This window comes from Amblyraja radiata, chromosome 1, assembly GCF_010909765.2.
Source record: "Amblyraja radiata isolate CabotCenter1 chromosome 1, sAmbRad1.1.pri, whole genome shotgun sequence".
NCBI lineage: Eukaryota > Metazoa > Chordata > Chondrichthyes > Rajiformes > Rajidae > Amblyraja > Amblyraja radiata.
Window position 1 is genome coordinate 150,137,418 of NC_045956.1, and position 23,655 is coordinate 150,161,072.

At 43.5% G+C, this 23,655-nt stretch overlaps 1 protein-coding gene across 1 annotated transcript in view; it reads left to right on the forward strand.

Annotated features, from left to right (window-relative positions):
* The first annotated feature begins 16,915 nt into the window (after positions 1-16,915).
* Positions 16,916-23,655, forward strand: part of adamts12 (ADAM metallopeptidase with thrombospondin type 1 motif 12) — a 596,791-nt gene continuing 590,051 nt past the window's right edge. The window contains exons 1-2 of the mRNA XM_033032714.1: positions 16,916-17,311; positions 17,475-17,833. Of these exons, the coding sequence (XP_032888605.1) occupies positions 17,188-17,311; positions 17,475-17,833 (483 nt within the window). The 5' untranslated portion in view covers positions 16,916-17,187. The remainder of the gene's footprint in view (positions 17,312-17,474; positions 17,834-23,655) is intronic.

The window sequence follows — 23,655 nt, forward strand, 5'->3', positions numbered from 1 at the left end:
CACCCAGAGTCTTCGATGCCTTGGTGTTTGAGTGGTCATCTAAGACACGCCCCATATGCTGTCAGCGACAGTGCTTCCACCAGTGTGTCTGGTGTTGCATTTCATAAACTGACCACACTCAGGATGAAAAAAGTCACCCTCAGATTCCCAATAATTTTCTTACCCCATACTTTAAATCTATGTCCTATGTTTTTTAACCTACCTCTGATAAAAAACATAGAACATAGAACAGTACAGTACAAGTACGGGCCCTTCAGCCCATAATGTTTGGGCCTATAGCGGTCTTTACTTACCATCTCCCTCACTGGAGACCCTTCGACTATATTTAATTGGACTTTTCTGTGCTTTATCTTGCACTACATGTAATTACCTTTATCCTGCATCTGTGACAGCTCGATTGTTATCATGTATAGCCTTTCCACTGACTGGATGGCATGCAACCAAAATCTTTTCACTGTATCTCAATACACGTGACAATAAACTAAACAAAGCTAAACTAAACAAAGCTAATCTAACAGAATGGGAAATTACAGTAAACTAATCTAATCTGCCTGTTCATAATCCATACCCCTCTAATCCCTGCACTTCCGTGTACCTATCTAAAAGCCTCTTCAACGTCACTATTGTATCTGCCTCCACCACCATCCCTGGCAATGTGCTCCAAGCCCCCACTACTCTCTGTATACATAAAACTTGCCCTGCACATCCCCATTAAACTGCCACCTCTCACTTTATACCTATGCCCTCTAGTATGACATTTCCACACTGGGATATGGGGTGATGTTTCCTGCAGTCTACCCCATTAATAGTACTCAGAACGTTCTTAGTCTTAAAGAATGTGTGGGAGAGGGCATGGGTGTGACCAGCAGGATTGTTCTTACACAGAGTTTGTAATGACTCCTATGATCCAATGGCCTCCATCCCCGCTGTCACCATTCTGTGGTTCTGTGACCACAAGAAGCAAATACTTAGACAGTCAGTTCCTGCAGAGAGCACGAGCAGGGTGGCCATAAAAGCGAACTCCAGGAATCTGTGTACTCTGAACCATGCTGACTATGTAATAATAATAATAATAATAATAATAATAATAATAATAATAATAATAATATATTTTATTGTCATTGCACATCAGTGCAACGAGATTTAGTATGCAGCTTCCAACCGGTAAAATAAATAAATAAGTTGTGTGACGTGACCATCCGAGGGAGACAGTCCATGGGGGGGGGGGGGTGGGGGGCACTCAGCAGGGCCGGTTCAGAGCCGTTATAGCCGCTATAGAAGTATGTGTTACCATAGTTAATACATAGATGCAGGAGGTACAAGATATGGAGACAGAAGTTTAATGGTGATTGAAAATAGCTGTGCAAGGTAAATATGTTGCAGTTGCTCTCCTTTCTGTGCATTTATTTTACATAGAATAACAAGATCAATTTAATAGCAATATTTAAAAAAAGTCAAAAATATTAAAAGATGAAAAGTAAATTACGAACCTGAAGGAAAACCACGTGGGGGAAGTCAGGCAATGTTGTGGGGAAGGTATTTATCATAGGGAGAGGGTAGTGATCGATGGACGATGTTGATGAACAGAGAAACCCAGGGCTATAATATGTAGCTGTAGTCATTGTGTCTCAATGCAAGGAGCATTCGTAATAAGGTGGATGAGTTGAATGTGCAGATAGCTATTAATGACTATGATATAGTTGGGATCACGGAGACATGGCTCCAGGGTGACCAAGGCTGGGAGCTGAACATCCAGGGATATTCAATATTCAGGAGGGATAGAGAGAAAGGAAAAGGAGGTGGGGTAGCGTTGCTGGTTAGAGAGGAGATTAATGCAGTGGAAAGGAAGGACATTAGTTTGGAGGATGTGGAATCGGTATGGGTAGAGCTGCGAAACACTAAGGGGCAGAAAACGCTGGTGGGTGTTGTGTACAGGCCACCTAACAGTAGTAGTGAAGTTGGAGATGGTATCAAACAGGAAATTAGAAATGCGTGCGACAAAGGCAAAACCGTTATAACGGGTGACTTCAATCTACATATAGATTGGGTGAATAATAATTGGCAGGGGTGCTGAGGAAGAGGATTTTTTGGAATGTATGCGGGATAGTTATCTAAATCAACATGTAGAGGAACCAACGAGAGAGCAGGCTATTTTAGACTGGGTATTGAGTAATGAGGAAGGGTTAGTTAGCAGTCTTGTTGTACGTGCCCCCTTGGGCAAGAGTGACCTTAATATGGTTGAGTTCTTCATTAGGATGGAGAGTGACATTGTTAATTCAGAAACAATGGTTCTGAACTTAAAGAAAGGTAACTTTGAGGGTATGAGACGTGAATTGGCCAAGATTGACTGGCAATTAATTCTAAAAGGGTTGACGGTGGATATGCAATGGAAGACATTTAAAGACTGCATGGATGAACTACAACAATTGTTCATCCCAGTTTGGCAAAAGAATAAATCAGGGAAGGTAGTGCATCCGTGGATAACAAGGGAAATCAGGGATAGTATCAAAGCGAAGGATGATGCGTACAAATTAGCCAGAAAAAGCAGCATACCGGGGACTGGGAGAAATTCAGAGACCAGCAGAGGAGGACAAAGGGCTTAATTAGGATAGGAAAAATAGATTATGAAAGAAAACTGGCAGGGAACATAAAAACTGACTGCAAAAGTTTTTATAGATATGTGAAAAGAAAGAGATTAGTTAAAACAAATGTAGGTCCCTTGCAGTCAGAAACAGGTGAGTTGATCATGGGGAACAAGGATATGGCGGACCAATTGAATAACTACTTTGGTTCCGTCTTCACTAAGGAAGACATAAATAATCTGCCGGAAATAGCAGGGGACCGCGGGTCAAAGGAGTTGGAGGAATTGAGTGAAATCCAGGTTAGCCGGGAAGTGGTGTTGGGTAAATTAAATGGATTAAAGGCCGATAAATCCCCAGGGCCAGATAGGCTGCATCCCAGAGTACTTAAGGAAGTAGCTCCAGAAATAGTGGATGCATTAGTAATAATCTTTCAAAACTCTTTAGATTCTGGAGTAGTTCCTGAGGATTGGCGGGTAGCAAACGTAACCCCACTTTTTAAGAAGGGAGGGAGAGAGAAAACGGGGAATTACAGACCAGTTAGTCTAACATCGGTAGTGGGGAAACTGCTAGAGTCAGTTATTAAAGATGGGATAGCAGCACATTTGGAAAGTGGTGAAATCATTGGACAAAGTCAGCATGGATTTACAAAAGGTAAATCATGTCTGACGAATCTTATAGAATTTTTCGAGGATGTAACTAGTAGCGTGGATAGGGGAGAACCAGTGGATGTGGTGTATCTGGACTTCCAGAAGGCTTTCGACAAGGTCCCACATAAGAGATTAGTATACAAACTTAAAGCACACGGCATTGGGGGTTCAGTATTGATGTGGATAGAGAACTGGCTGGCAAACAGGAAGCAAAGAGTAGGAGTAAACGGGTCCTTTTCACAATGGCAGGCAGTGACTAGTGGGGTACCGCAAGGCTCAGTGCTGGGACCCCAGCTATTTACAATATATATTAATGATCTGGATGAGGGAATTGAAGGCAATATCTCCAAGTTTGTGGATGACACTAAGCTGGGGGGGCAGTGTTAGCTGTGAGGAGGATGCTAGGAGACTGCAAGGTGACTTGGATAGGCTGGGTGAGTGGGCAAATGTTTGGCAGATGCAGTATAATGTGGATAAATGTGAGGTTATCCATTTTGGTGGCAAAAACAGGAAAGCAGACTATTATCTAAATGGTGGCCGACTAGGAAAAGGGGAGATGCAGCGAGACCTGGGTGTCATGGTACATCGCCTTATTTGAAAACTTCATGCATTATTTCTCGAGTTATTTATGAAAATGCTCAAAAATCTCAAATAACTTCGAAAATAAACGAGCGGATGACGTCACAATGGGTCTGCTCGAGCGGCCTGTGCGCACTGTTTTCCATGCGCTGCGAGTTACATCCACCCCCCCACTCAAAGTCTGCTCGCTCGCAGCCCGCTCACTGCCCGACACCCCTCCTCTCCCCTCCTCCTCCTCTCTCCCCCCTTCACTCCCCCCTCGCCCCTCCTCTCTCCTCACCCTCTCCTCTCCACCTCCCTCCCCGTCTCTCCCTTCTCCTCTCTACCCCTCCTCTCTCCCCTCTACTCTCTCCCCTCTCTCCCCCGCTCTACCCCCCCCCGCCTCACTCCCCTTCCTTTCTCTCTCCCTCTCCCCCTCTCTCCCCCTCCTCTCTCTCCCGCTTCTCCCCCCTCCTCTCTCTCTCCCCTCCCCTCCCCCCCCCCTCTGCCCCCCACCGTCCCCCTACCCCCTCCAGGACCGAGATGAGGAAAACTTTTTTCACACAGAGAGTGGTGAATCTCTGGAATTGTCTCCCGCAGAAGGTAGTTGAGGCCAGTTCATTGGCTATATTTAAGAGGGAGTTAGATGTGGCCCTTGTGGCTAAAGGGATCAGGGGGTATGGAGAGAAGGCAGGTACAGGATACCGAGTTGGATGATCAGCCATGATCATATTGAATGGCGGTGCAGGCTCGAAGGACCGAATGGCCTACTCCTGCACCTATTTTCTATGTTTCTATGTTTCCACCCTCTCCCCTCCCTCCCCCTCCCTTTCCACCTCTCCCCCCTCTCACCCCCTCCCTTCCCCCCCCCCCCCCTCACCCTTTTCCCCCTCTCCCCCCCCCTCCCTCCCTCCCCACCCCCCCCCCCCCCCAACCCCCTACCAACCGCGCGTTGAGGGGACGGGACCCAACGGGTCCCACTTGGTCTAGTGGTCCTATAAAAGACAACGTTGTTGAAGAGTGTTCAAAAGGGAACTGCAGATGCTGGAATATCGAAGGTAGCTTGTGGGACTCCAAGAACTCAGACTGAAGAAGGATCCGACTCGTCTGTCAATTTCTTCCACAGGTGTGCCTGACACGCTGAGTTCCTCCAACACTTTGCTTTTGCACAGGTTATAGCCTAATACGGGCAAATGGTAGAAGTGTAGATGGGCAAGAAAAGTCAGCGTGGAAGTAGTAGCTTGAAGGGCTTGTTTCCTTCCATGCTGTATCTCTAAATCTAAAACGTTAAAAAAAAAAAAGTTATTTAATGAAATTTAAAATAAAAGCCTGCGTTATGGAAATCGGAAAATAGATTTCCCCCAGCATTTCTGTGTTTAGTGGGGGTTTTATAGTTCTGTTTTTATATAATTCTGTCTAATATCTGTTCACTATTTAACGATGTTGCTTTGTTTTCTGTAGAACGTCTTTAAGGACAAAAGTGGACTATTTTGTGACGAATTTCTCTTGTGAAAACAGTGGGTGATTTCGTATCGCTTTCCTGGTGATGCCTTACTTTGGTGACATCGAGGTCAACTTCACGTATGGCCACAGTATCACTGTGCTACTAGAATTGAATGCTGGGCTAAAATATACCTACTTGAAGACACGCTTTGGCAAGAAGCAGCAAAGAGCAGCAAACGACACACGGGACATGAAATAAAATACAAAAACGTTAACAATTCAGAGAAAGGAAGAAATTATACAGGATTAATGTTGGAGGAACATGGACACCTTTAAAATGACAAGAAGCGAGAAGATCTCCAACGAGTGGTGACGGGGTGATAATTCAGTGAGTTCTATGAGTGATAGTAAGGGGGCAGTGTTGGCCTGTTGCGACGCCGATCCCCTTCAGGATAACTGCAGCGTCCAGGCTGAAAGCGGGTCTTTAAAAAAGTCACCATTCAATTAAACGTTTTGGTCACTTTTATTACTAGTTATCAGTGTGTGTGTGTGTGTGTGCGCGCAATAAATTGTGTCGGATAGCACTCCTGAAACTCATAAATAATTCATTGAAAAAAACATTTAGATATCATTGGTGGGTTGGACGGACATTTACATTGTGTCAGCAATTATGGTTTATAGGGTTTTCTCTCGGTTAAACCAAATATTCACTGTAAAAAAAAAAACAACGCGAGGTTTCTGGCGAACGGGAAATGGTATCGAGTTTGCTTTCTCCCTATGTCAATGTTCTATTAATGACGCTAGGGGGTGTAGTATTATCATTGCCTACACAATGACGATACAAGAAAGATTATTTAATAGGGCAGCACAGTGGCACAGCTGGTTGAGCTGCTGCCTCACAGCGCCATAGACCCGGGTTCGAATTTCACCTCGGGCGTTGTCTGTGTGGAGTTTGCACGTTGTCCCTGTGACCGTTCCTCTGGGTGCTCCGGCTTCCTCGTTTATAGATTAATTAGTGTGTAGGGAATGGGTGAGAAAGTGCAATAACGTGGAACTAATGTGAACGGTGATCGGTAGGTCGAAGCAAAGATACTAGAGCGGAGCCCATCTAGTATCTTTGGGTCGAAGGGCCTGATTACATATTGTATTTTGCCAGTCAATACAATGGTGATTTATATATTTTCTGTGCAACTTTTAAAATGCACGACAAAATAACTATGCACGACAAAGAATAGGGATTAACGGGTCGCTTTCAGAATGCCAGGCAGTGACTAGTGGGGTTCCGCAAGGCTCGGTGCTGGGACCGCAGCTATTTACAATATACATCAATGATTTGGATGAAGGGATTCAAAGTAACATTAGCAAATTTGCAGTGTGAACTGTGAGGGGGATGCTATGAGAATGCAGGGTGACTTGGACAGGTTGGGGGAGTGGGCAGATGCATGGCAGATGAAGTTTAATGCGGATAAATGTGAGGTTATCCACTTTGGTAGCAAAAACAGGAAGGCAGATTACTATCTAAATTGTGTCAAATTGGGAAAAGGGGAAGTACAACGGGATCTAGGGGTCATTGTACATCAGTCTATGACAGTAAGCATGCAGGTACAGCAGGCAGTGAAGAAAGCGAATGGCATGTTGGCCTTTATAACAAGAGGAATCGAATATAGGAGCAAAGAGGTCCATCTGCAGTTGTACAGAGCCCTAGTGAGACCACACCTGGAGTATTGTGTGCAGTTTTGGTCCCCTAATTTGAGGAAGGACAATTGCTATTGAGGGAGTGCAGCATAGGCTTACAAGGTTAATTCTCGGGATGGTGGGACTGCCTGTCAAATGCTGAGAGAATGGAGCAGCTGGGCTTGCACACTCTGGAGTTTAGAAGGATGAGAGGGTATCTCATTGGAACATATAAGATTGTTAAGGGCTTGGACACACTAGAGGCAGGAAACATGTTCCCAATGTTGGGGGAGTCCAGAACCAGGGGCCACAGTTTAAGAATAAGGATTAAGCCATTAGAACGGAGACAAGGAAACACTTTTTCTCACAGAGAGTGGTGAGTCTGTGGAATTCTCTTCCTCAGAGGGCGGTGGAGGCAGGTTCTCTGGATGCTTTCAAGAGAGAGCTAGATAGGGCTCTTAAAAATAGCAGAGTCAGGGGATATGGGGAAAAGGCAGGAATGGGGTACTGATTGGGGATGATCAGCTATGATCACATTGAATGGCGGTGCAGGCTCGAAGGACCAAATGTCCTACTCCTGCACCTATTGTTTATTGTCTATTGTCTAAAATAACAAAAAATGATTTTCTCTTGTAAGGTCTGGTATCGTAAATGGTCCCGAGCACCAGGATATTTTTCGAGGAAGTATATTTTCACATGTGTGTTGGCAGGACAAGAAGGTCTGAGCTATAGGGAGAGATTGAGCAGGCTGGGACTCTATTCCTTGGAGCACAGGAGAATGCGGGGTGATCTTATTGAGGTGTATGAAATAATGAGAGGAATAGATTGGGTAGATGCACAGAGTATCTTGCTTGGAGTAGGGGATAGTAGGTTTAATGTGAAGGGGAAATATTTAATAGGAATCTGAGGAGTAACTCTTTCACACAAAGGTGGTGGGTGTATGGAACAAGCTGCCATAAGCAGGGACTATCCCAACGTTTAAGAAACAGTTAGACAGGTTCATGGATGGGACAGTTTTGGAGGGATATGGACCAAACGGGCAGGTGGGACTAGTGTAGCTGTGGGTAAGTTGGGCCGAAGGGACTATTTCCACGCTGTATCACTCTATGACTATGTAGCTCTTTTGCGAGGAAGAAGAAGCCTAAGAAGCCTGTAGTTTCCTTCAGCTCTATTTCGAGATTTAACCTTCTTGACGGTGGGCTTGGAGCCAGAATGTTCAACTCTTCGACCAGCAACCGCTTTGCTCCCGTTTCTTGCTCCAGTGGGTTGAGGAAATCACTGTTCGCTGATAAAGGCCAAGAGTATTTGGGCCTCACGTTGTTGAGACAAAGTACATTTGATGCTCAGCCCCGAGCCCACCCACCTGCTTGAATCCGGACCCAAATTAAAATCCTACCCCTTTTAGTGAAAAAAGTGTTTTGGCAAAAACAAAGCAACCGTGGTGCAAGTGTATCCTGTTATGTGGCGGCGTAATAAATCGTGGAACATACTCCGTTATTGACGTCCGTTTTGACATCCCGTGGTCCACGTATTTCTACTTTTCTCGTATTGATGTGGATGGGGTAAACTGGTGTACATTGTGTCCCAAATGGTTTTACAAACCCCCTCTGATCTGATCTTCTGCACAGCCTGTTATGTACTGTTCCTTGTACTTATTCCCTTTTCTAACCAGGGATTGAGGAAAGACGGGAACATCCGGCTCAGTTAGATGAAACGGAGAATAAAAACACGGGAGAGGAACGAGGGGAGGAAGAAATAGCACGAGTTTTGCCATAGTAGATAGATACAACGTCAGGCGGGTCAGGCAGCATCTCTGGAGATCTGAATTTTCACTTATGTCGGATTATGTCAATTCTGGTTTATCGCAGCACGTACCAACCAAACGCCGCAAAATCAGCGAAACTAGCTCTAATTGCATAAACCGGGCAATGGGAGAAGTGAATTGACCCACACCGTAAATTAGAAGCGTTTCAGGTTTGTATTTATTTCCATAAAAGAGATTAAATTTCAAGTGGCGTCTTCCCACGACGCACCCGGACAGTGATTTATCGCACAAATGAAGCGCGCTCCTCACATCTGCCGTCAGGGGACTCCGATGGTATATCTCTGATCTTCTAACAATTCAACCAGAAAGATTCACTCGCCTTGAATAAAACACAAGAAATATCTGATTTTCGAGTTTAATGCATTAACAAACTGATTATTTATTGATGCTGGTTCACTCGAATAGTTATGTGTATTCCATTTGCTCCTAAGAACCCTTTTACACGGTAGCATCGATCTATTCTGGAGGAAGATGGTCATAAAGAATTATTTGAATAAATAACACACATTGTGTCTGTTTTTGCTTTGACCACTCGAAAAAAAAGTTATGAACAACCCCCGGCTCCAAGTGTTCTCTGTTCCGATAAGTTATTTTAATTGTACTGTGTTTGTGGTTTCCAGACATTGGTTACAAAACGTATTCAAGGACTATTGACAATGTGATGTTTGCGTTAAAACATATATTGGAACATGGAACATACAGCAGTACCGCACGGAAACTCGCCCCTATGCCCACAATGTCAGTGTTGAATACGATGTCAATATAAATTAATCTCCTCTGCGATCCATATCTCTCTATTCCTTGTACAACCATGTGCCTATCTAAAAGCCTTTTAAACACCACTATCACTCCTGGCCGCGCGTTCCAGGCACCCCCACCATCTCTGTAAAAAACTTGCCCTGCACCTCTCCATCTCTTGGGCAGCTTACAACCAACCCAGCGATATGAATATTGATTTTTCTATCCAAGTAACCTTTGCTTTCCCTCTCTCCCGTCCTTCCCCCACCCTAGATCTCCTACTAGTTTCACGGTCCTTCTGATTAATGTTACTCATTGTATGCCTCCTTGTCACCTTCCCCTCAGCTAACAATTCTACATTTCCTTATCACCACCTGCTTTGATCTGTCATTGTCACACCTTACCAATCCATATCTCTGGACTCCCACTCCCCTGACTCTCAGTCTGACGAAGGGCCTCGACCCGAAACCTCACCCATTCCTTGTCTCCAGATATGCTGCCTGTCCCACTGAGTTACTCCAACATTTTGGGCACATCTCCTTTAAATTTTGCCCCTCTCACCTGAAGGCTATGTCCTCTATTACATGGGAATTAAACATGGTCGCACAAATGATATCTTATTCCATTTCAGTTTACATTTTATTGCATTGGCATATGATTAAAAAAGGCAATCACCCCTCCACATGCTACACCACTTGTGTCTGCTCGACAAGATGGCCACAAGTTGATTGTGTATGCCCACAGAATTGGCCATTCTGACAGCATAGAAATAGATAACACAAAAGGCAAGCTTTCTGCCCAGCAAGCTCTTGCTTTCCCAGGAAGGAGCCACTGGATGCTACATCCATATGAAAATATACATTAAAGCTCTTGCGATCACAATCTACAATTACTTACAAGTCAAGAGAACATGTTAGACAATAGACAATAGGTGCAGGCATTGGCCATTCAGTCCATTGAGCCAGCACCGCCATTCACTGTGATCATGGCTAATCATCCACAATCAGTACCCCGTTCCTGCCTTCTCCCCATATTACCTGACCGCTATCTTTAAGAGCTCTATCTAACTCTCTCTTGAAAGCATCCAGAGAATTGGCCTCCATTACCTTCTGAGGCAGAGAATTCTCCAGATTCACAACCCTCTGTGTGAAAACGTTTTTCCTCATCTCTGTTATAAATGGCTTACCCCTTACCCCGAGGAGCGGACAGGAGATTCTGTGGCGGCAGACGGGATGCGAGGATGGTCTGTTGCCTCCCTGGTGCCAGGGTTCAGGATGTCACAAGCCGAATTCCGAACATCCTCGAGAGAGAGAGAAGGTGAACAGCCGGCAGTAGTTGTGCACGTAGGCACAAACAACATCGGGAAGAAGAGGAAGGAGGTTCTCCAACATGACTTCAGAGAGTTGGGAAGAAGACTGAAATGCCGGACTTCTACGGTGGTTATCTCTAGATTGCTTCCAGTACCACGTGCTAGTGAGGACAGGAACAGGGAGATAGGGGATCTGAATGTGTGGCTGAGGGGCTGGTGCAGGGAGCAAGGATTTAGATTTATAGACCACTGGGATATCCTCTGAGGTAGGGGTGTACAAAAGGGACGGGTTACACCTTAACTGAAGTGGGACTGACAGATGTAGTCCTAGTAGGTTTGCTAGGACTACATGTGTGGGTTTAAACTAAATAGTGGGGGGGAGGGATTGACAAATTGGGAGTATAAAGATGGAGTTGAAGGGGAAGTGGCTGCGGGGAAAATTACAAAAGATTCTTGAATTAAAGGGAAGGAAAGCTTGAGAATGGACAACAGAGTAAGGTCAGGGCCAATTGCGAGCGGTTCCAGGGGGGAAGTGAATACGGAGGTCAAAGTGCTGTATATGAACGCACGAAGTATAAGGAATAAAGTGGCCGAGTTTGAAGCTCAGTTGGAGACTGGCAAGTATGATGTGGGAATTAAAGAGACATGGCTGCAAGAAGGACAGGGTTAGGCACTGAATATTCAAGGGTATACCTCCTATCGAAAAGACAGACAGGTGGGCAGAGGGGGTGGGATTGCCCTGTTGGTGAGGAATGAAATTCATTCCCTTGCAAGGGGTGACATTGAAACAGAAGATGTGGAGTCAGTATGGATAGAACTAAGGAATTGTAAGGGTAAAAATACCCTAATGGGACTCATCTACAGGCCCCCAAACAGTAACCTGGACATAGGGCGCAAGTTGAATCAGGAGTTAAAATTGGCATGTAGTAAAAGTAATGCTGTGGTTGTTATGGGAGACTTCAACATGCAGGTAGACTGGGAAAATCAGGTTGGTACTGGACCCCAAGAAAGGGACTTTGTAGAGTGCCTTTGTGATGGATTCTTAGAACAGCTTGTATTGGAGCCTACCAGGGAGAAGGCAATTCTGGATTTAGTGTTATGTAATGAACCGGATTTGATAAAGGACCTCGAGGTTAATGAGCCATGAGGAGGCAGTGACCATAACATTTAATCTATAATTGGAGAGGGAGAAGAGTAGATCGGAGGTGTCAGTGTTGCAGTTGAATAAAGGGGACTATGGGCCATGAGGGAGGAGCTGGTCAAAGTTGGCTGGAAAGATACACTAGCAGGGATAACAGTGGAACAAAAATGGCAGGTGTTTCTAGGAATAATACAGAAGATGCAGGATCAGTTCATTCCTAGGAGGAAGAAAGATCCCAAGGGGAGAAAGGGACGACCATGGCTGACAAGGGACGTCAGGGACAGTAAAAACATTAAAGCGAAGAAGTACAACGTAGCAAAGATGAGCGGGTAGCAAGAGGATTGGGTAATGTTTAAAGAACAACAGAAGATAACCAAAAAGACAATACGGGGTGAAAAGGTGAGGTACGAAGGTAAGCTAGCCAAGAATATAAAGCAGGATTGTAAAAGCTTCTTTACTGTCCTGTGAAGAGGAAAAATTAGTTAAGACCAAAGTTGGACACTTGAAGACCAAAAAAGGTGAATTTATTATAGGGAACAAAGAAATGGCAGGTGAGTTGAACAGGTACTTTGGATCTGTCTTCACTAAGGAGGACACAAACAATCTTCCTGACATAGTAGAGGCCAGTGGATCTGGGGTGACAGAGGAAATGAAGGAAATCCACATTAGGCAGGAAATGGTGCTGGGTAGACTGATGGGACTGAAGGCTGATAAATCCCCAGGGCCTGATGGTCTGCATCCCAGGGTACTTAAGGAAGTGGCTCTAGAAATCGTGGATGCATTGGTGATAATTTTCCAATGTTCTATAGATTCAGGATCAGTTCCTGTGGATTGGAGGGCAGCTAATGTTATCCCACTTTTTAAGAAAGGTGGGAGAGAGAAAATAGGGAATTATAGATCAGTTAGCCTGACATCGGTGGTGGGGAAGATGCTGGAGTCAATTATAAAAGATGAGATAGCTGAACATTTGGATAGCAGTAACAGGATCGGTCAGAGTAAGTATGGATTTACGAAGGGGAAATCATGCTTGACTAATCTTCTGGAATTTTTTGAAGATGTAACTAGGAAAATGGACAAGGGAGAGAGAGCCAGTGGATGTAGTGTGCCTGGACTTTCAGAAAACATTTGATAAGTTCCCACATAGGAGATTAGTGGGCAAAATTAGGGCACATGGTATTGGGGGTAGAGTGCTGACATGGATAGAGAAGTGGTTGGCAGACAGGAAACAAAGAGTAGCGATTAACGGGTCCCTTTCACAATGGCAGGCAGTGACTATTGGGGTACCGCAAGGCTCGATGCTGGGACCGCAGCTATTTACAATATACATCAATGATTTGGATGAAGGGATTCAAAGTAACATTAGCAAATTTGCGGATGACACAAATCTGGGTGGCAGTGTGAACTGTGAGGAGGATGCTATGAGAATGCAGGGTGACTTGGACAAGTTGGTGGAGCGGGCAGATGCATGGCAGATTAAGTTTAATGCGGATAAATGTGAGATTATTCACTTTGGTAGCAAAAACAGGAAGGCAGATTACTATCTACAATGGGATCTGGGGGTCCTTGTACATCAATCTATGAAAGTAAGCATGCAGGTACAGCAGGCAGTGAAGAAAGCGAATGGCATGTTGGCCTTTATAACAAGAGGAATCGAATATAGGAGCAAGGAGGTGCTTCTGCAGTTGTACAGAGCCCTAGTAAGACCACACCTGGAGTATTGTGTGCAGTTTTGGTCACCTAATTTGAGGAAGGACATTCATGCTATTGAGGGAGTGCAGCGTAGGTTTACAAGGTTAATTCCCGGGATGGCGGGACTGTCATATGCTGAGAGAATGGAGCAGCTGGGCTTGTACACGCTGGAATTTAGAAGGATGAGAGGGTATCTCATTGGTGCCACCAAAGTGGATAACTTCACATTCATCCACATTAAACTGTATCTGCCATGCATCTGCCCACTCGCCCAACCTGTCCAAGTCACCCTCCATCCTCATAGCATACTCCTCACAGTTCACACTGCCACCCAGCTTTGTGTCATCTGCAAATTTGCTAATGTTACTTTTAAACCCCTCATCTAAATAATTAATGTATATTGTAAATAGCTGCGGTCCCAGCACCGAGCCGTGCGGTACCCCACTAGTCACTGCCTGCCATTCTGAAAGGGACCCGTTAATCCCCACTCTTTGTTTCCTGTCTAACAACCAATTTCTATCCATGTTAGTACCAATACCTACCCCCAATACCATGTGCTCTAATTTTACCCACTAATCTCCTATGTGGGAACTTATCAAATGTTTTCTGAAAGTCCAGGCACACTACATCCACTGGCTCTCTCTCCCTTGTCCATTTTCCTAGTTACATCCTCAAAAAATTCCAGAAGATTAGTCAAGCATGATTTCCCCTTCATAAATCCATGGTGACTCGGACCGATCCTGTTACTGCTATCCAAACGTGCCACTATTTCATCTTTTATAATTGACCCCAGCATCTTCCCCACCACCGATGTCAGGTTAACTGGTCTATAATTCCCTGTTTTCTCTCTCCCGCCTTTCTTAAAAATAAGGATAACATTAGCTACTCTCCAATCCACAGGAACTGATCATGAATCTATAGAACATTGGAAAATTATCACCAGTGCTTCCATGATTTCTAGAACCACTTCCTTAAATACCCTGGGATACAGATCAGGCCGTGGGGATTTATCAGCCTTCAGTCCCATCAGTCTACCCAACCTAAAGCTTTTACTCTCCTCCTTTATATTCTTGGCTAGCTTACCTTCATACCTCATCTTTTCTCCCTGTATTGCTTTTTTTGTTATCTTCTGTTGCTCTTTAAAAGGTTCCGAATTCTCTGGTTTCCCTCTCATCTTTGCTATGTTGTACTCCTCTTTTATTTTTATACTGTCCATGACTTCCACTGTCAGCCACGGTCACCCCTTACTCCCCTTGGAATCTTTCATCCTCTTTGGAATGAATTTATCCTGCACCTTCTGAATTATTCCCAGAAATACCTGCCATTGTTGTTCCACTGTCATCCCTGATGAGATATTTTTCCAGTCAAATTTGGCCAGCTCCTCCCTCATCGCTCCTTAGTCCCCTTTGTTCAATTGTAATACTGACACTTCCGATTTTCCCTTCTCCCTCTCAAATTGTAGATTAAAACGAATCATACTATGGTCACTACCTCATGGCCTCGAGTTCCCTTTATCAAATCACGTTCAATACACAAGAGAAGATGTGCAGGAGAAGCGGATGGAGCTGAGGTGTGGAAAATACATAAATGGTAAAACACAACGTGTTGTAGGAACTCTGTGGGTCAGGCAGCATCTGTGGAGGGAATGCTCAAAATTCCAATATCTGCAGTTTCTTGTGTCTCCATAGTCGTGAGACAGTTTTGATTCAGGAAGAAGGAGAACAGTTATTTTGGAGGGTAGGGTATTGTCCAATTCACCCGTGCTCTATTGTGGATATTTAGTTTAGTTTAGTTTATTGTCACGTGTGCCAAGATACAGTGAAAAGCTTTTGTCTTGTGCTAATCAGTCAGTAGAAAGACAATGCAAGATTAGAATTGAACCATCCACAGTGTACAGATACACGATAAAGGGAATAACGTTTATTCTATCCTTTGCAAAGGATATTGGAATATGTCGATGAGCTGAACCATGTGGAATATGTCTATGGAACTGATGTACTCTGCATTGCTTTACATATTGTATTGATGTATTTAGCTGATCTGATGGGATATCATCCAAAACAAAGCTTTTTAACTGTACCTCAGCACACTTGACAGTCTTGGACCTAAACCTAAACATTTGTGGAACTTTGCGGAATATCTCACCATTGGAGAAAATATATATAATGGAGAGGGAAATGAAATTAAGTCCTCACGGGAGACAGGTGAATGGAAGTATAATTGAGGAAGTTGCGGGAGTGTCTAGGCTTGAGATGGATGCTTGACGCCAACCTATTCACTGAAATGGAGACAGTGAGATCCAGGAATGGAAGAATGTGGAAGTGACAGCAGGACAGAAATTGGCATCAACAGTGATTGAAATTGTCTAGCTCTATGTGAATGTGGGAAGAAATCATCAATGTACTTATTCATCAACTGGGGGAAAAAACAATTGAAAGAGGGAGTTAGCAAGCCTGAAGCAAAGTATATTCCACATCTCCCACAAAAATTTTTCAGGTCGACGTCTGAAGAAGGGACACTTTACCTTCGTCTTGTAAGAGGAATGTCAAAATGGGCAGATTGGAGGAATTGCAATGGGTTCAAACTTTACTTGCTGCCGACGAAGGAAAACAACGGCAATTTCTGTAAAAAAAGTTTATTAATCTTTATTTATTGCCACATGACTTGTTATTACATCAGCAGTGAGTTTTAAATTAAAACTACGTCCTCATGATTGATGATGACTGCATTCGTTATCAACAGCAGCACAAGTTATAACTCAGGAGTGTTTTCCCTTGTGTTAGGACGTGGGACCTCCAAGCCCACATTAGAGAGAGGGCCAATACTGTTTGCATTACAAAATCAGTTTCAGTCACATGGTTGTGTCACCACTTTCCTCCCGAGAGATGCACTGTTTTAAGGGAGAGTGGCCTGGCTGGACGAGAGCAGAGGACCAACCTGTTCCAAAGGTGCCGCTATGACATTCGCATGGGGGCAAGACACACCATTCCTTTTCTCCAGAGATGCTGTCTGACCCGCCGAGTTACTCCAGCACTTTGTGTCTGCGGTGTAAACCAGCATCTGCAGTTCCCCATACACAAAGGTAAAATGTGAACCTTGGTAGCGAGATGCCGCTCCATTCTTTGAGATTATTTCATTTAATTCAAAGAGCAAACAGCAAAGATCCAAAAAATAAATGTTCAGAATGAGAATTCCCATAAAGTACTGCTGGCGAGGAAGGGGGAATCTCTGCTATGGGTTGTGTTCCAGCCCATGTGAAACCACACACACTGCGTGCGTTAACTTGCACAGAACTGCACACAAGTTCATATAAGCAGGAGTTAACTGAGAGGGGTTTTTTTTGTTGGAAACTGCCATGGGCAGTTATCGAACCTCCCTCTTCTGTCAAAAAAAGAAGACGCCAATATTCTCTATCTCTCTTCCTCTAGCGTCCGCCGGCATTTTTACAAAATCGTGCGTCCGATCATCTTCGTCCATCTTCATTTTTCGTTGCCGACCCCTGAGATGGGGCCCTGTGCATCCGCACGCACACAGTCTCTGTGCAGGACCTCCTGTGAATAGATGCCACTTTTAACTGCAACATGCTCCGCGCGGGACAACGCTTTATCACGGGCATTCTTTTTACTGTCAGACTCTCTGGTTTTCTGGCAACATGCCACGGCAGTCTTCCGCCCGACAGTTTGCATTTCGCAGACGAGAAGCAAGGTTTGTGAATTTTGGAAAACTATCTCCATTTATGCTCAACAGTTTTCTCCCATGCCCTTACGTGACATGGTAATTAATGCCAGTGCAAGTAAAACGACTCTTTAGTGGCTGGAACCTGTGGATGCGCGTAGTTACCATCTGTGTTATTTTTTCTTTCTTTCAGAAAAGTTCATGAAGGCTTTGCAGAGTTATGAAATCGTTCAACCCGTCAAAGTAGACGAGAGTGGAACTTTTCTCTCCCGGGACGTCATTCACTATGTCAGTCACGTTGGAAGGCGGGACCTCAGCAAGCAAGCCGACCGCGTATATTACCAAATTGTTCACCGAGGGCGAAAATTGCTCTTTAACTTGACCGTCAATCGACCTTTTCTTTCTCCGGGCTACGTCCTGGAGAAAAGGTACGGGAACGTAACTGGTGCCTTGATTCAGGCCCATGCAGAGAACACGTGTCATTTCCTAGGGAGAGTAGAGCATCAAACTCTGGGGAGTGGAGCTGCTGCCGTCAGTACCTGTGAAGGACTGGTAAGTGGCAACGAGGGGGTTAACATACATGGGGATGGTTCAGCAATGCTGAGGAGATGCAAAGCGCGAAATAACTTTCATCTCACTAATAGCGGGGTAGTTTCCCACCCAATCATAAGCAAAAATATACATGCCGTCAACACTGGATCTACTCTATAACGCTTTCTTGAGAAATTATAATTCTTCGCACTGATGTATGGAAAGGAAGGAGATCTAAGAGCAAACCCAGCAAATCCTGGAATCACTCAATGTCTTCAGAGAGAATCGAGCAGTGTACATACCAGGCACTTCATCAGGCTAAACTGGTCGCTTTTCTCCACGCCTGCTGATTTCTTCCAGTTTTTTTTTCTGTTTTGTTCCTTGTTTAAACCAAAGATATTAGTATCTTCGGTTTAAACGTCAACACAGCTGTGTTTGCACTGTTCCACAGTACAGCTTGCATCTCAGCTCTGCAGTTTTCGTATCGAGGCAAGGCAACATCATCATTCTGTTTTGAAAGTTAAAGTAAAAAAGCAAAGCAAAAAGCCGCAGTTGCTGGACATTTAAAATAAATGTAGAAAATGCTGGAAATACGCAGCAGGTCAGACAACCTCTGTGAAGATACACTTCAGTCTTGTGCATCTTCTATCACATGCTGACTGACCTACTGAGTATTTCCAGCATTTTCTGTTATCTGACATTTTAAAACTGTACCAAATTTGCTCCATTGTTTTTGCAAAGGGTTGTCTGATGAAGCCTAACTTGAGTGGAATCACATAGTTAAGGAGACTCAGCTTTGTTAGTTATGATCAGTCCTGTAGTGTGGCTATTCTCCTTTGTTGAAGAGAATCATCTGCCATACTACAGGAATGTCATTAAGCCAGAGAGGGTGCAGTAATGTTTCATAAGCATGTTGGCGGGACTGGAAGGCTTGAGTTATAATGCTACAATGGTATTTTATTGTCACATGTACCTAGACAGAGCGAGGAGAGCGAGATTAGGTGAAATTTTTATTATCATAACGTTTAAGAAACATTCAGACAGGTACATGGATAGACCAGATGCAGGTAGGTGGGACTAGTGTACATTGGATATTGTGGTTGGTGTGGGCAAGTTGGCCAAAGGGCTTGTTTCCACGCTGTAAGACTCTATGACTAGAGCATTGACCATAATTGCTACTCCTGAGAGGAATGTGTCACCCCCAGTTGGACAAATGCATATGTGGGCATTTGTAAAAATAACTGAAGCCTATGCAGTCATCATACACCACTTATTGTCGAGTAATATCCACTTGATTTATGTAACTCAAGGGCAGCAGGTTCTCATATCGTGATATGGTTGATTTCCATTGTCTTCAGAAAATTGAATCAATTATGTTATTCTTTTTGAAAGCCGTGAATCTCTTGAGATCTCTTCCACATGAAAAATCTTATCAGCAGTTGTGAGCCTTCAAGTGGGACTGTTTCGATTTAAATATTTTTGCACAGATTGCCATTGTGGCATCTAACCTGATGTGACCATGGAGTTATATATACAGCATGGAAACAGGCCTTTCAGCCCAAGTCATCCATGCTGACCAAGGTGCCTTTCTGAGCTCATCCCATTTGCCTACATTTGGCCATATCCCTCTAAACCTTTCCTGTTCCTCAACATGTCCAAATATATTTTAAGCATTGCAATTATACCTACCTCTACCACTTCCTCGGTGCTATATACCCAACACCCTCAACGTGAGAAACCTCCCCCTTTACATCTTTCCCCTCTCAACTTAAACCTGTAGTTTTAGACTCCTCTGTCTTGGGGAAAAATCCACTGATTCTCCACCTTATCTTTTATGATCCTTATGATTTTATAAACTACGGTTAGGCCATCCCTCAGCCTTCTTTGCTCGAGGTAAAATAATTCAGCTTAATCAGTCTCTCCTCACTGTGTCTAGGTACATGTAAAAATAAAGTACCGCTGAACCATTATATCTCAAACCTTCCAGTCCCACCTACATGCTTGTGGAACTTTTCTGCACCCTCTCTTGCATTATTCCTATAGTATGACAGCCAGATCTGCGCACGATATGCAGGTGTGTTCTTGGAATGTATCAAAAACAAATGCTTGTCACAGTACTAGCAGACCTCTTGAAAGAGGTCTTTTTGCCAAATTGATGGATGCAGTACAATTGTCAGCATAAAGTAGATTGATGTGAAGTATTTAATGTCAAAGCTATTCACAAGTGTTTCTGCAGTTCATGCAAGTTCACATCAATATCTGTTCTATTTGCTGCTTTCGTTTAGGGAGTGGGAGGAAATAATTATTATTTAGTCTTATTCTTACTCATTGGAATTCAGATCAGGGATTCTAAATATATTGAACGCTCAAGTTACCAAAGAACCAAATAATGTTCATTATTCTTCAAGGTATGCCTGCTTTGAAGTTCTCCTCTCTCTGACTCCAGCATGGTGTTTTTTTTAAAAATAAACCAGCATCTGCAGTTCCTTGATTCTACCTAATAATTGGCTGTGTTTTAAAGTTGAACAGTGCTTAAGGAATTTTTTGGCTTGATAATTAGACGTTAGGGCAACAACAAATTCTAGGTGTAGATGGGCATGTAATAGCTCAAATCCTATGCAACTTTGATATTGAATATTTTATCATGATTCAAAAAGAAGAAATCTACCATTTAAAATCTTGCTGTGCATAAGATTAATTCTCTAGCTGCCAGCTTGGTTCATTCTTTTATTGGATAAAAGCCCAACAGTTGAAATAGGGCCATAAAGTTATTGATCCATGCAGCAAATAAAAAAGCCCCATTGGCTTACTTTAGACTTTAGATGTTGGAGCTGCAGGGTGGGAACAGGCTCTTCAGCCCATTGAGTCCATGCTGACCAGTGATCACCCAGTACACTAGCACTATCCTGCACACTAGGAACAATTTACAGAAGCCAATTCGCCTACAAAACTGTATGGCTTTGGAGTGTGGGAGGAAACCAGAGCATCCGGAGAAAACCCACGCGGTCACAGGGAGATCGTACAAACACCGTACATACAGCACGTAGTCAGGATGGAACCCAAATCCTTGGTGGTGTAAGGCAGCAACTCTACTGCTGCGACACTGTGCTGCCCAAAGTCAGATGCCACTTAGTCAGTGCCATCCATCAAGCTACTATCTACACCATTCTTACACAAATTGAATTTTATTCTCCTCATATTCCCATCAATTCTTATCTCTCAGCTACACACTAACAGCAATTTACGTGGATAATTAGCTTACCAACCTTCGCATTTGAGATGTGGGAAGAAACTGGAGCACCCAGGGGAAACCCATGCAGTTGTGGGGATATTATGGAGACTCCACAGAGACAGCACAGGAGTTCAGGATTGAACCAGGTCAGTGGAGCTGTGAGGCAGTGGCACTACAAGCTGTGCTGCTGCATTTTCCCACACAGTGGATTTGAGTTTGGTTCTTTTCAGTGCTATGCGATTGAAGACATAAGTTTCACCAGCATGAATTTCAATAACTAACATTTTCAGATAGTTTCGTATCACACTGGAAATTGAATAAGAAACTTTCCAGTGTGAGAATGCAAATTGCAATTGCATATCAGTTGCATTTTAGTGATATATTTTTATACAACCGAGCTGAAGAGGTAATGGGGAGCAATCACTGTTGGTCACTCCCATGCTATTCAGGACACCAGTGTGTTGAGGAACTGCCCAATACTTAGATTGTACCATCCTTTCCCATTGATCTCAACTCATGGTCAGCAATCAACCTAGTGCCAGCCAACACCACTACTTGTCTGATCGCTCCATTCCTCTGACCTCCACTGTAAATTTCTCATGGAATCTCTAATTGGACCTTTGACTGTCACTATACCTTCTCCACTGCTCACCTTTTCTTATGCCTCCACCCTTGCCTCTTACACCCACATCAGATCAACTTCAGTCCCTGTCAACATCAAAAATGTTAATTAATCAGAATCTGATGCCCGGGCCTTGAATGGCATCGAAATTTGCATAGCACTGGTGAGCCTTTGACTTAAGTTGCCACTTGTCCACTGTACAACAAATGCATAACATGCCCTTCAGTTGCACTCCATAGTTTGGGTGAGCAATTTTTAATCAGAGTTCTGAAAGCATGTTTTCTGAAAGCTATGCTAAGTGCTGTCTACTTCTTTGATAGTACCCGGTTAATGATTAAAAACTATAATTTTTGGTAAAGAAAATTGCTGGAGCTAAGAACTGTATGTGTAAAACATCTTTTTTCTCTCTATTACATGATGGAAATAATCATGTATATAAAAACATATTTGCAAAGTAACCTGCCGTTGTCTTACGAAATAAACATTTCCCCTTCTTCCTGGTGTCACTTCTTGATGCGTGCTTTCTGCCTCAAGGAAGTTGATACTATAACCAGAAACGCATCGATCAAGCAATGAATTATAATTAATATCATAACCAGTAGAAGACATCTTTGTCAAAGGTGACACTAAGACCTTTGCCTTTGATGATCCTGGGCTGAACATTCCACCAATGGATGTCCTGAAATTGATTCCCTGCGAGGGATGAGATCTGCCTTGAATTATGATTTCCCCCCCCCCAATGATTGTAGGATAAACCTGTTATTAATTAACAATAAAATCATTAAACTTAAACTGATGAAAGTAAATTTTTGTTAGTGAGATTATTGTTGAAGGATTGAGCATCTCAATATACCATCTGCAAATTATATGAAGTGGGGAACTACTTTGGGTGTTTGAGTGTGGTAGGGAATCTAGGGAAATATCTTCAGTTCAAAATATTCCTCTTACTCGGATTTCCAATTATAACTTTTTTAATGATAATACCATTATTTAAGGTATCTGCTTCTTGTCGGTTGTCTATTCTTTTTCAGCAAGAGTAAAAACAGTATTTCATGGCAGTACTTTCATTTCAGTGCAGAGACAATTCAAATTAGTTTCGCGTGTACCTGTAAAGTACAATAATTTTGAATTATTGAAGCCTTCAGAAGTGCTCATGATATGCCATGAGTTAAGAGAATACTACTGTTGCAGAAAGCAATTGAAAAGTCGTACTCAGCTACATAGGAATTAAATAAGTGCTACATCATTCAATTATTTACTTATTTCTCCATCCGTGACCGTGTGATCTCCATTTTTTTCAGGCATATTCAAATAGATATCAAGATATCTAGATATGTGTATTAGCAACATATCCAATGCTTCACGATACTGTTAAAGTCATAAAGTCATAGAGTGATATAGTGTGGAAACAGGCCCTTCAGCCCAACTTGCCCACACCGGAAAACATGTCCCAGCTACACTAGTCCCACCTGCCTGCGTTTGGTCCAAACCTGTCCCATCCATGTACCTGTCTAACTGTTTCTTAAACATTGGGATAGTCCCAGCCTCATCTACCTCCTCTGGCAGCTTGTTCCATACACCCACCACCCTTTGTGTGAAAGTTACCCCTCAGATTCTTATTAAATCTTTTCCCCTTCACCTTAAACCTATGTCCTCTGGTTCTCGATTCACCTAATCTGGGCAAGAGACTCTGCGCATCTACCTGATCTATTCCTCTCATGATTTTATACACAAATCATGTTCCTCATTGCTAGTTATTGATGCCCACAGTTGCCAATGGTCTTGATCAATAAACAATTCCAGCGTTGCTTCTTCTTCTTCTTTTCGAGTCTTTGAAGCTGGTTGACTATATGACAGTTTCCCATTCCTTTACACAGTCCTTTGCGTTTTTGTTGAACACTGCAAGATCCTTTGAGCTGCACTGGTTGGGTAGTAGGGGGCAGACAAGGCAGTGCTGCATTGTATGGTCCTCTTCTCCACATTCACAGG